The sequence below is a fragment of the Microtus ochrogaster genome, linkage group LG4 (assembly GCF_000317375.1).
Source record: "Microtus ochrogaster isolate Prairie Vole_2 linkage group LG4, MicOch1.0, whole genome shotgun sequence".
In the NCBI taxonomy this organism is placed as follows: Eukaryota; Metazoa; Chordata; class Mammalia; order Rodentia; family Cricetidae; genus Microtus; species Microtus ochrogaster.
This window is the reverse complement of record NC_022030.1, coordinates 64,851,194-64,863,431: the sequence shown is the minus strand read 5'-3', so window position 1 is coordinate 64,863,431 and position 12,238 is coordinate 64,851,194. Positions and strand designations below refer to the sequence as shown.

Sequence of the window (12,238 nt, the reverse complement as noted above, 5' to 3'; positions counted from 1 at the left end):
TAGCTCTTGTAGACCAGGCTGGTCTCGAACTCACAGAGATCCGCCTGCCTCTGCCTCCTGAGTGCTGGGATTAAAGGTGTGTGCCACCATCACCCGGCGACTGCCTCTATTTCTGAGGCTGAATAATATTCCATTGTGCCTATGGACCACCTTCTCTGATCCATTCATCCATCCATGCACATGACTGGTCCCAACACCTCTCGGCTACTTATGAATAAGGCTGAACCTCACACACACAGGATCTGGGCTCAAACTGTACTCTGAGATGGGATCACTCCATCATAGAAATACTTTGAGAAATACCGAGCCTACAGAAAGCTCCCAGTCTCTCTCTCTCTCTCTCTCTCTCTCTCTCTCTCTCTCTCTCTCTCTCTCTCTATCTCTCTCTCTCTCTCTCTCTTTCCCTTTCTTCCTTCCTTCCTTTTGTTTTGTTCTTTCAAGACAGGGCTTCTCTGTATAGCCCCACCTGTCCTTGAACTCACTCTGTAGACCAGGCTGGCCTCAAACTCAGATCTGTCTCTGCCTTCCAAGAGCTGGGATTAAAGTTGTGCACTACCACCCAGCAGTTCCCAGTTCCTTATCCTAGGCTACACCTCAGATGTGCTCAAGCATTGGATCCCTCTGCCTGCCCAAGAGTATAGGGGTCAACACCAGAGATAAACCCTGCCTGCTCCTCAGGAAGGTCTGGGCTTGGCTCAGGGCACTGCATCCACTGCAGCTGGCATGCTCTGGGCATCACCCTTATGTCTGTATACTCCAACACAAGGACAAGGCTCTCCCTGCCTGCCATAATAACATCAGACACAAAGCAGGCCATCACTCTGGGGGCTTAGCTAGCCTCACGTTTCCTAGGCAATAATCATTCTGAGACTACACACCTTGGTACCCAACTTAGTCCTTCAAAAACAGTTGAGCAGACTGACCATGACACTGAGGCCACTTTATGAACCTTCTTTCTACATCAATGAGGCTCATGGTGTCTGAAGGCCAAATTCAGACCCCACACCCAGCCTGCGTGTTTCCAGCCCCACCCCAGAGCATATCCCAGTCCAGCTGGCTCTCGGGAACAAGAGAAGAAACTGAGTGGCCCTCACAGCACAGGACACAGGATCCTCATTCAGGGGAAGCCGTTCCCAGCCTCTCACCCTTGAGGAGAGTGACCACCGCTCTGCCAGGATTCCTGGACTGGACTATCCCAGCCACGCCACACCCTGCGCTTCTCTCCAGGCAGCAGGGCAGAAGGGGTGGGTCAGGGTGGAGCCTGAGGATTAGGGAGGGGCCCTGAGCTTCTCAAGTAAGAGCCATTTAAGTCGTAGCTCCCCATCTACAGCCCTCCCTTCATCAGCCTGAGCCATGCATGGAGCCTGGGTGCTGCTGCTGCTGCTGGGCCTCAGGCTACAGCTGTCCCTTAGTGTCATTCCAGGTAAGCATGCTCCCTAACTGCTTGCCCCCACTCACAAACAACCTTATGACTGACACCTACCTCTGGTCTCCCCTTTGACCAGTGGAGGAGAAGAACCCAGCCTTCTAACCAAAAGGCAGCAGAGGCCCTGGATGTTGCCAAAAAGCTGAAGCCCATTCAGACGTCAGCCAAGAACCTCATCCTCTTCCTGGGGGATGGTGAGTGTCTGAGGCCTGGCCACCCTGGGGTCCTTGCACTCCGAGCCCTCAAGGGCACTGGTGGGTCCAGGAAGGTCAGGTCTGACCAGATTCTATTCCTTCAGGGATGGGGGTGCCCACAGTGACAGCCACCAGGATCCTAAAGGGACAGTTGGAAGGCCATCTAGGACCCGAGACACCCCTAGCCATGGACCGCTTCCCATACATGGCTCTGTCCAAGGTGAGTACTGAGCCACACCTGGGATGGGGAGAAGGCTGGCCACCAGGACAGTGAGGATGGCCCAGGAAGCAAGGACTACTGTCTACAAGTAGGACACACTGAGAATATCTCTGTCCCCAGATATACAACGTGGACAGACAGGTCCCAGACAGTGCAGGCACAAGCACCGCCTTTCTCTGCGGTGTCAAGGCCAACTACAAGACCATTGGTGTGAGCGCAGCAGCATGATTGATTCAACCAGTGCAACACCACATTCGGCAATGAGGTCATCTCAGTGATGTACCGTGCCAAGCAAGCAGGTAAGCTGGGCATGGAAGTACATCCCAGCATTCAGGAGGCAGAGGCAGGTGGATCTGAGTTCAAGGCCAGCCTGGTCTATGTAGTGATTTCCAGGCCAGTCAGAGCTACCTAATGAGGACTTGTGCAAAACAACAACAAACCCAAGAAAGCGAGTGGGGATTGGAGCCAGGCGAAGGGGCTAGAGCAGGCTTGGAGCCCTAGGTTGTCCCCCTGATTCCTGTTATTTCCAGGAAAGTCGGTGGGAGTCATGACCACCACGTCGGTGCAGCATGCCTCTCCAGCGGGCACCTACGCACACGCGGTGAACCGTGACTGGTACTCGGATGCACAAATGTCTGCTTTGGCACTGCAGGAGGGCTGCAAGGACATCTCTGTACAGCTCATCTCCAACATGGACATCGACGTGAGCTCCAGGAGTCGGGGGCAGGGCTGAACTGAGGTGTCAATCAATGCAGTATAGGCCTCTAACAGCCTGAGCTCTGAGGCTTCTGTGGCATCTGGGACGGGGGAGGGTATTGAAAAGCAGCCCAGAAGAAATTCTTCCTACAAACCTGGTGGGGTCTCTCTGTCTGTCAGGAGACAGAAGGATCCCAATTCCTGTCCTGACCTGATCATAGGTAATCCTTGGTGGGGGCCGAAAGTTCATGTTTCCCAAGGGGACACCAGACCCTGAGTATCCAGACGACAGAGCTAAGTCCGGAAGCAGGCTGGATGGACAGAAGCTGGTCCAGAAGTGGTTGACGGAGCACCAGGTGACAGGGACACCAGGGTAGTGACATAGTAAGTACTAGGACAGGACTGTGCCTCAGGGCTGTGTGCTAGGACTGGCTTGTTGCTGCAGGGGACTCAGTATGTTTGGAACCGCACAGAGCTCATTCAGGCATCCCAGGACCCGGCAGTGACTCACCTCATGGGTAATGGTCCATGGCATTTCTTAGAACATCTGTGTATGTGTGTCACAACCTCTCTACCAAGCCTGAGGATCCGTGTGTTACTGTGTCCTCAGGTCTCTTTGAGCCTGAACACATGAAATATGACATCTACCAAGACCCTACCCAGGACCCCTCCCTGGTGGAGATGACAGAGGTGGCCGTGCGCATGCTGAGCAGGAACCCCCAAGGCTTCTACCTCTTTGTGGAAGGTGAGTAGCTGTGCCTGGCAGAAAGGAGGAGGAGACAGGAGTCTAGGGCAGACTCAAGCATCTCCCCACCACTGGTTTCCTGTAGGGGGCCACATCGATCATGGCCATCATGAAGGCAGAGCCTACCGTGCACTGACTGAAGCTGTCATGTTCGACTCGGCCATTGATAAGGCGGACCAGCTCACCAGTGAGCAGGACACGATGATCCTCGTCACTGCTGACCACTCCCACGTCTTCTCTTTTGGTGGCTACGTACCTCGAGGGAACTCTATCTTTGGTAGGCCAGGGGACAAGGCAAATGTCTGCCCGTACTTGGGGTACCTTGTGCCAGAAATTTCTCGGGGGTCCTCAGTTTCCTTGTCTATCAGATGTATAAAGACGAAGTACCTGCCTTCCAGGGGTTGGTGAAAACAGGCGAAGGGGAAGATTGTGGTCTATGTGGATTCCAAGCCAGGGCAGTCGCAAAATATCTCTCTGTGCAGGGCTGGGGGCCTCCTTCAATGCTCTGGATGGCAAAGCCTTTACCTCCATCCTGTATGGCAACGGCCCCGCCTATAAACTCCAGAATGGTGCCCGGGCAGATGTCACTGAGGAAGAGAGCCGTAAGTTTTATGGGGCCACCACCCTTGCAGTCAGAGGGTAGAGGGGACTGGGGTCAGATACCTTTTGCCCTGAAAACTTTGTTTCCCTAGGTGACCCCAAGTACCGGCAGCAGGCGGCTGTACCCCTGTCCTCGGAGACCCATGGCGGGAGGATGTGGCGATATTCGCGCGTGGTCCACAGGCACACCTGGTGCACGGAGTGCAGGAGCAGAATTACATTGCGCACGTCATGGCCTTTGCAGGCTGCCTGGAGCCCTACACCGACTGCGGCCTGGCGCCCCCTGCTGGCCGGAACGGTGCTACGAGTCCCAGCACCCTGATGTTCCTGTTGGCAGCGACAGTGTCGATGCTGGTGACTGCAGCTGAACTCTTGATTACCTGAGCTGACTGGGCTCTGCACCAGTGCCCCACAGCTGGCTCCAGTGACCACGCTAATACTCCCCTCTGGAACTTCTGTCCCTCGAGTTCCCTGAGCCTTGGCTTCAGGTCTCTAATCTCAGACAGCTCTAACTCAGGTCTCCAACCCAACCACTCCACCATGGACTCCCACAGACCTCAGAGTATTACCAGCCTCCGAACTGCACTTCCTCCCAAACCACAGCAGCCTAACAGGATGCCCACCCCGGGCCAGCTCTCCCTGGTGTTTGTCACTGATGTCAGCGCCCAGAAAATGTGATGTCACACACTCAGCCTGTGCCTGAGAAGAAGGACCATGTAGGCCTTTGATGTCCCCACAGGGCAAGGACTGAGCAGGAATGTGCTGGCCTTTCCTGGCTTCAGTGTCCACAGCTCATCTAGCAGACCCTGGAGAGTCTGACATAACCAAGATAACCTGTTGCGTCCACCCTCGACCAGCAAGGAAAAACGCAATACCCGGAGCTCTTCTTGCAGCAGTTTTCAGGACTTTATTTAGAGCAATCTATCTCCTTCTCCTTCTCTTTCTCTCTCTCCCTGGGCAAACCTCTCCCAGCCCTTAAGTAGGCATGGGCTGCCAACCCTGAACTGCCAGGTGGGCACTGCCCATAGGTTCACGCATATGCAGGCATCTGGTGATCATTGCTTGATCATAGCATAGGTCAGGCCTTAGCCATCTCAGGAGTTGATTATACATCTCCATCAGCTGTGACACCACGCAGCTCGCTACAATAACTTTGACGGTTCTCAGCTGCCACCACTAGGCCTCAAAGTCATGATCCTCCTGCCTCAGCCTCCTGGGTGCTATACATACATGGATATGTCTCTATATCCCTGGCTTGCACATTAATGTCCAAGCAAAGAATGTGGCCTTCATTCTCCTGGAAGACTTGGCAATAATAAAATGAATTACCTGGGCTGGAGAGATGGCTCAGTGGTTAAGAGCATTGCCTGCTCTTCCAAAGGTCCTGAGTTCAATTCCCGGCAACCACATGGTGGCTCACAACCATCTGTGATGAGGTCTGGTGCCCTCTTCTGGCCTGCAGACATACACACAGACAGAATATTGTATACATAATAAATAATATTAAAAAAATTAAAATGAATTACCTTACAACATGATGCCTGCAGGGCTCTCCTGTTAGCCGAGATGGAATGAGGGAGAGGAACAGACAGTTGGAGGGGCATTGACAAATGGGGGCATGAACAACACAGGAGGCCCTGGACATGTGAGGGATGAGTGGCGGCTTGCCCCTTCCACCTGGCAGTGAGCTTCGGGTTTGCAATAGTCAAACAGCTTAGCTACAGACAGCTCAATCCTTGCCTAAGGCTCCACCCCTTAGTTACCTATAGCCGTAGGGCAGGGGCTCTACAGAGCAGGTAATATACCTGGGCCAAAGTAGGCAAAGCTTATCCTGAAGTATCCAAAGCCCCACGCATACAGAAGACCATGTTCCTGTTCTAACTAGGAAGGACTCTAATGGATCATGGCCAGTACAGTCTTCCACCTCGCTGTAAGCAGGCCACTCCAGACTCACAGGGAGTTGGCCTAGACTGGACTCAGATGGCAGATTGGCAAAGACTAGTAGGCTCACTCCAAAGTGGTCAGGGAAGATAGTTGTGGTCACACCTGCCCTGGAAAATGTCTAGACTCTCCACCTCACCATTCTAGGAGACAAGGGCAGCTCAGGGGCACCCCAGGCTCCCATGGGGCAGCCGTGAGCACCAACGTGTGACCCAGGGATCTGGATTTATCCTCTAGAGCCTGCATCCTGCAGAGATAGAATTCGAAGATCACCAAATGAAGAATTCTAGGATGTTGGTGGCAGGGCCCTGAGGCAAGGAGCCAGGAGAGCAGGAGTGGGTGACCTGCAACCTTAACTGTGGAGTGAGGAGGCTGAGCTGGGACATCTGCAGGTGCTCCGCAGCTAGCAGTACCTCCTCCTCCTCCTCAGAGAAGTCCTCCTGGAAGAACTGGTCCAGCGGCCGCTTGAGCGGTCTCAGGTCACATGGTGGTGGTGGTGGGGCGATCAGAGAAGCAGCAAGAACACAGCAGAGCCCAGATGCTCTAGCCCTGGGGAAGACACCTCCCATATCCTCTTCTGCCCACCAGGCCAAGGAGACCCTGCAGGGTGCTGAGCGTCCATCGCTGCCCCAGCATCACTGATGTGCAGAGGGTCTGTTCTCCATGACAAGGCGATCCTGGAGTGGAAAGCAGCCTGGCCCCACCCTGCTCTAGCGCCCTCCAGCAATCCCCTAGCCCCTGCTACTCACATTAGCCAGTAGTCAGCGGGGCCTCCAGCCACAGGATCTAGCTCCTCAGCCTTCTGCTCCTTAGTGTTGGTCCTCAGCAGGCTGAGCAGATGGCCCGTGAGCACCCTGTAGGTGCCCAAGCCCTGCACTGGGACAGGCTCCCAGGGGCATAGACGGAGGGACTCGGTTAATGGGACACCCAACAGACATACAGTAAAATGTACCCCTGGGGCCCATCCTTCCCTGCAACCCCATCCCCAGCCCAGACACCTCCTTGACAGAGTGATTGTCCTTGTTAGTTTTGGTTTTTTTTTTTTGGTGGTGGGGAGGGGAGGGGTAGACAGGAATCTAGGGCAGAGATCAACTTTCAGATTCTAGAAAACTTTCCAGACATTCATTGCCACAGCTTCAGGAACACAGTTATAATCCATCTAACCAAGAAGTGGTGGAAGTCCCATCCACTCCAGTTCGTCCAGCATAGGGAGGGGAGAGCTTCCTTCCACCCTTCAGCCCTTCTCTCGTCATCCTTCACTGTCACCACAGGCGGTGACACCGTAGGGCACTGTACTGAGAGCTGGGGCCTTTGCAATTCCTGGCCACTCTAGCTCCCTGCCCAGCCGAGGGCTGGGAATTTCGGATCCTGCAGTGTCACTACCCACTGTAATTATTCAGGGAAATTGCTTGTTCCCCCTTCCCACGGTCTGCTCCTGCCTGTAGGGTGCTGCTTCAAGGAGGATACACACATGCAGATGATGCAGTGAGGGGCTCCTGTTGTCCAGGCTCTCTGTGACCAGGAGAGGTGTGCACAGCTGGCCACCATGTGCAAAATGCATGCAGCCATGACCGCAGTCTGGCTGGCCATGTTCAAACACATTGCAGTCTTTACTGCCTGCCTCTGTCCCTTCTTCCCAGGTGCCTTTGGTTTCACTGCCAAACCAGTAAAAAGGTTACAGAGCCCACCTCTGCTCTTCCGGTATGACCAACCAAGACACCAAGCCTTTGGCACAATAAAGACTCTGCATTCCACGGCTGCAAACTACAGTGAGTTCCAGGAGGACAAGTACGTGAGCCAGTGTGGCATCTGGGGAGCCCAAGGGACCTTGCTGTCTCTGCTCCAGAGCTGACACAAAGGTGCTCGCTGGTATCCCTCACCTGAGCCCAGTGCAGCAGGTAGTAGACCCTGAACTAGAGATGACCCGAATGCAAAGCCTTCAGGTTGCTCTTTCCTGTCGATCAACATGGCATTGATTGATCCTTCCACTGGTGCCAAGACATCTCGCTCATGTGTTGGGGCTCGCTGCAAGACCAATCCATCCCTGCTACGAGCTTGCCTACAGCATCGTCAAGGTGAGCTGGTCCTAAGTCACTTGTGTTAGTGTGGCCCACCTCCGTCCCCACCCAAAGACCACCCTCCCAGATGCTTTAGGCAAACAAGTCCTACAGACCGACATTGTGTACCAGTTGATTTTATTGTGCCCAGGAGACTGAAGGGCCCAGGAAGATGATGTCAGACACAGCAGGGGGCACCTCTAATTCCCATATTATATGGAAGACTGAAATTTACACTAGGCGTGGCCCTGTCTCAAACGCTGGAGAGAAAAATGCCAGGTGCAGGCCCAGTGGATCAAGGAAGAAGCCACCAAGTGCTGCTGCCACCCAGATACTGGGGGGTAGGGGACAGGCTCTCCATGTGCCACGCCTCTTAAAGGAGCCTGGATCGAGGGAGGTGGCCTAATGATGGCCGCATCAAAGCTCAGCTGGCCCCATTATTCAAGGTGCAACAGAAGCCCACTGAGTCTGGCAATGGGGTGACTCAGACACAAGGTCCTGGTTGAGCCGTGGCTGCCTGCTGCTTCTGCTATGGTCAATAGGTATTGGAGCTTGTCTTGTCTCAGTCTTCAAGGCAGGGGAGTGCTTCATGTTTGAGGCTGGGTTAACACTCTCTGAGGTCTGTTGGAGCCTTAGGTGGGGTTGCGGCTTGGCAACCCGAGTTATATTAGAAACCTGAAAGTAGGGAACAAAACCAGAGGGACAGGTGGAGCCCAGAAGACAGTCAGGGTTCAGCTGCCACGGCTATCATCAACATTGTCCCTGCCAACAGGAGCATCAGGGTAGAGGTCTGGCCCCGACTCGCAGCACCGTTCCGGCCAGCAGGGGGCGCCAGGCCGCAATCGGTGTAGGGCTCCAGACAGCCTGCAAAGGCCATGACGTGTGCAATGTAATTCTGCTCCTGCACTCCGTGCACCAGGTGTGCCTGTGGACCACGCGCGAATATCGCCACGTCTTCACCGCTATGGGTCTCGCTGTACAAGGGCACAGCCGCCTGCTGCTGGTACGTGGGGTTGCCTGCAAAGAAGGGATGTCCTGAGCAGTGGCTTCTACCTCTATGAAGCTCTTAGCCCCGGCCCCATGTTGACAACCCCACTGAACTTACTGCTCTCTTCCTCAGTGACATCAGCCCGGACACCATTAAGGAGTCTGTAGCCTGGACCATTGCCATACAGGATGGAGGTAAAGGATTTGCCATCCAGAGCCTTGAAGGGAACCAGTCCTGCAGGGAGAAAAGATGACCTATATTTAAAAAATGGCCTCTGCACATCTTCACCTTTTGCCTGGTCACCAGATCCCCAAGAGATAGCAATATCTGTCCCCTCTCTCCTGCACCTACCAAAGATAGAGTTCCCTCGAGGTACGTAGCCACCAAAAGAGAAGACGTGGGAGTGGTCAGCAGTGACGAGGATCATCGTGTCCTGCTCACTGGTGAGCTGGTCCGCCTTATCAATGGCCGAGTCGAACATGACAGCTTCAGTCAGTGCACGGTAGGCTCTGCCTTCATGATGGCCATGATCGATGCGGCCCCCTGCAGGAAACCAGTGGTGGGGAGATGCTTGAGTCTGCCCTAGACTCCTGTCTCCTCCTCCTTTCTGCCAGGCACAGCTACTCACCTTCCACAAAGAGGTAGAAGCCTCGGGGGTTCCTGCTCAGCATGCGCACGGCCACCTCTGTCATCTCCACCAGGGAGGGGTCCTGGGTAGGGTCTCGGTAGATGTCATATTTCATGTGTTCAGGCTCAAAGAGACCTGAAGGAGAAAATCCATGGTTGAGCTGGGCAGTGGTGGTGCATACCTTTAATCCCAGCACTCGGGAGGCAGAGGCAGGCGGATCTCTGTGTGTTCCAGGACAGCTAGTGCTGTTACACAGAGAAACCCTGTCTCAAAAAACAAAAACAAAATAAAGGAAGGAAGGAAGGAAGGAAGGAAGGAAGGAAGGAAGGAAAGAAGAAAACCCATGGTGAACACCCGAGTAAGTAGTAGGGACATTATTAACCCCCCCCTCCACACACAACTGCCCAGGTGATGGGGATGTATGTGTACTCATGCGTGCGCACACACACACACACACACACACACACACACACACACACACACACACACTTCCCTAATGGAAGGGTTCCATAGCAAGAAACAGGAGTTATTACCCATGAGGTGTGTCACAGATGGGTCGAGGGATGCCTGAATGAGCTCCGTGTGGTTCCAAACATACCGGGCCCCCTGCAGGGATACAGCCAGTCTCCTAAGTACATACCTTTAAATACACAGCCCTCACTAGTTCCTGCTATGCCCTTTGCCCTAGAGGCCCCAATACCTGGTGCTTTGCCAGCCATTCTTGAACAAGATTCCGTCCATCCAGCCTGGTTCCAGCCTGGCCAGTGTTAGTTGGATATTCCTGGTCTGGTGTTCCCTTGGGAAACATGAATTTGCGGCCACCACCGAGGATCACCTATAATCAGGAGAACTTGGGACCTAAGTGATCTTCTATTTCTTATCGACAGCACCTGGTCCCAACAGGCCTGAAAGAAGAGACCTTTCCTAAGCTACGTGTCTTTGCCTCCTCAAGCCGCCGTCCCGCAATCAGTCATGGATCAGGTAATGCAGTTTGTTGAGCCAAGTTGGCAGTTCGTAAAGGACTCAATTCGGCTGGTTAAAAGATGCACCAAACCCGACAGAAAAGAATTCCAGAAGATTGCCATGGCCACAGCCATAGGATTTGCTATCATGGGATTCATTGGCTTCTTTGTGAAACTGATCCATATCCCTATTAATAACATTATTGTGGGTGGCTGAATGCTTTCTCTTCGCGGGAACTAGGAGCAAATGAGGGTGTGAGAAGCTTATGAAGTAAAAAGTTGCCTGTATACTTTGTGTTTTCCTTTCCTTTTTCCCTCCCCAAGAGGTTTTGTATTTCTAAACTAAAATAATTTCAAAATAAACATTTTTCCCATGGAAAAAAAAGAAGAGACTTCTTCTCTTGGCTGTGCCTTCTCTACCCATTCTCTACCAACCCCTCAACTACCCTATCAGAACTCAGAGTGTGGACTGTATAGTCTTCAGTGAGTGACAACCTTGCTCCAGCCCCCTCCCTCATTCCTGGAACTCACATCAATGTCCACGTTGGAGATGAGCTGTACAGAGATGTCCTTGCAGCCCTCCTGCAGTGCCGAAGCAGACATTTCTGCATCCGAGTACCAACCTCGGTTCACCGAGTGTGCGTAGGTGCCGGCTGGAGAGGCGTGCTGCACCGATGTGGTGGTCACCACTCCCACAGACTTTCCTGCAGAAGAGGTCAGGTGAGCCACCCAGGACCCCAGCCCGCCCATTTCCGTCCTCAAGCCTTGTTCCAACCCACCTGCTTTCTTAGCGCGATGCATCACGGAGATAACTTCATTGCCCCGTGTTGTGTTGCACTGGTCAAACTGTGCGCTGGCACTCAGGCCAATGACCTTGAAATTCGTTTTGACCCCGCAGAGAATGGCAGTGGCTGTGCCTGCGCTGTCTGGGACCTGCATGTCTGTGTTGTACGTCTAGGGAGAGGTATTCTCAGCTCAGCTCTGCTGGACTTTCTGGGACTTGTCCCCACTGCTCCAGGTCTGCATTCTTCCCAGCCTCCTCCCTCCTGTACCAGCTCTTGCCATCCCTTGTGGACCCGGGTGCCTCCAAGCTCACCTTGGACAGAGCTGTGTATGGGAAGCGGTCCATGGCTAGGGGTGTCTCGGGTCCCAGATGGTTTTCCAGCTGTCCCTTTAGGATTCGAGTGGCTGTCACTGTGGACACCCCCATTCCTGAAGGAGAAGAACTCAGATCTTAACCCCCAGGCCCACCTGGACCCACCAACGGTCTTAGGTTCCTGAAGTTCAGGGGCTCCAGGGTGGCCAGGCCTCAGACACTCACCGTCCCCCAGGAAGAGGATGAGGTTCTTGGCTGACGTCTGAATGGGCTGCAGCTTCTTGGCAGCATCCAGGGCCTCGGCTGCCTTTTGGTTCCAGAAGGCTGGGTTCTCCTCCTCCACTGACCAAGAAAAGAGCAGAAGGGTCAGAAGGGCCCATGGGTGTAAAAGGAGCAGGCACCCGAAGGAGTGCCTCAATACCTGGGATGACACAAAAGGACAGCTGTGACCCGAGGGCCAGCAGCAACATGCAGGCTCCCCACATGGCTGGGGCTGGATGCTGGTAGTTCTGAGGTTCGTGCAAGGAGAATCTGGAAGACCAGAATGCTAGCTGAGGTTCTGACTGCCTCGCTTAAATAGAGGAAGACCTACTTCCTGTTTGAAAGGCTCAGAGACCAAACTTGGCGGTGGTGGCGCACGCCTTTAATCCCCTCACTCGGGAGGCAGAGGCAGGCGGATCTCTGT

General features: G+C 53.9%; 2 protein-coding genes and 1 pseudogene across 2 annotated transcripts; 2 read left to right on the top strand and 1 right to left on the bottom strand.

Annotated features, from left to right (window-relative positions):
* The first annotated feature begins 1,353 nt into the window (after nt 1-1,353).
* Nucleotides 1,354-4,265, top strand: LOC101994512 (alkaline phosphatase, placental-like). Its single transcript, XM_005372493.1, is given in 14 exon segments — nt 1,354-1,423; nt 1,506-1,527; nt 1,529-1,620; nt 1,725-1,840; nt 1,961-2,068; nt 2,070-2,139; nt 2,371-2,543; nt 2,758-2,892; nt 2,982-3,054; nt 3,147-3,281; nt 3,367-3,558; nt 3,764-3,883; nt 3,974-4,030; nt 4,033-4,265. Coding segments are annotated over 14 exon segments (1,596 nt in total).
* A 4,338-nt stretch (nt 4,266-8,603) lies between these two features.
* On the bottom strand, nt 8,604-12,038 carry LOC101983459 (alkaline phosphatase, placental-like). Its single transcript, XM_005361753.2, has 11 exons — nt 11,975-12,038; nt 11,779-11,895; nt 11,554-11,669; nt 11,237-11,411; nt 10,989-11,161; nt 10,196-10,330; nt 10,029-10,101; nt 9,496-9,630; nt 9,219-9,410; nt 8,985-9,101; nt 8,604-8,896 (listed from the first exon to the last, which is right to left on the bottom strand). Exons 1-11 carry the CDS (start codon nt 12,036-12,038, stop codon nt 8,604-8,606), a joined length of 1,590 nt encoding a protein of 529 aa, XP_005361810.1.
* LOC101983171 lies at nt 10,417-10,745 on the top strand (annotated as a pseudogene).
* Nucleotides 12,039-12,238: the final 200 nt, after the last annotated feature.

Bases quoted from the DNA above. Each gene is read 5' to 3' on its own strand.
- LOC101983459 (XM_005361753.2), bottom strand. From the start codon at position 12,038: ATGTGGGGAGCCTGCATGTTGCTGCTGGCCCTCGGGTCACAGCTGTCC. The intron at 11,896-11,974 runs GTATTGAGGCAC...TTTCTTGGTCAG, and splicing joins GTCCTTTTGTGTCATCCCAG to TGGAGGAGGAGAACCCAGCC. The intron at 10,331-10,988 runs GTGAGTTCCAGG...TCCTGATTATAG, and splicing joins TCTCCAACGTGGACATTGAT to GTGATCCTCGGTGGTGGCCG.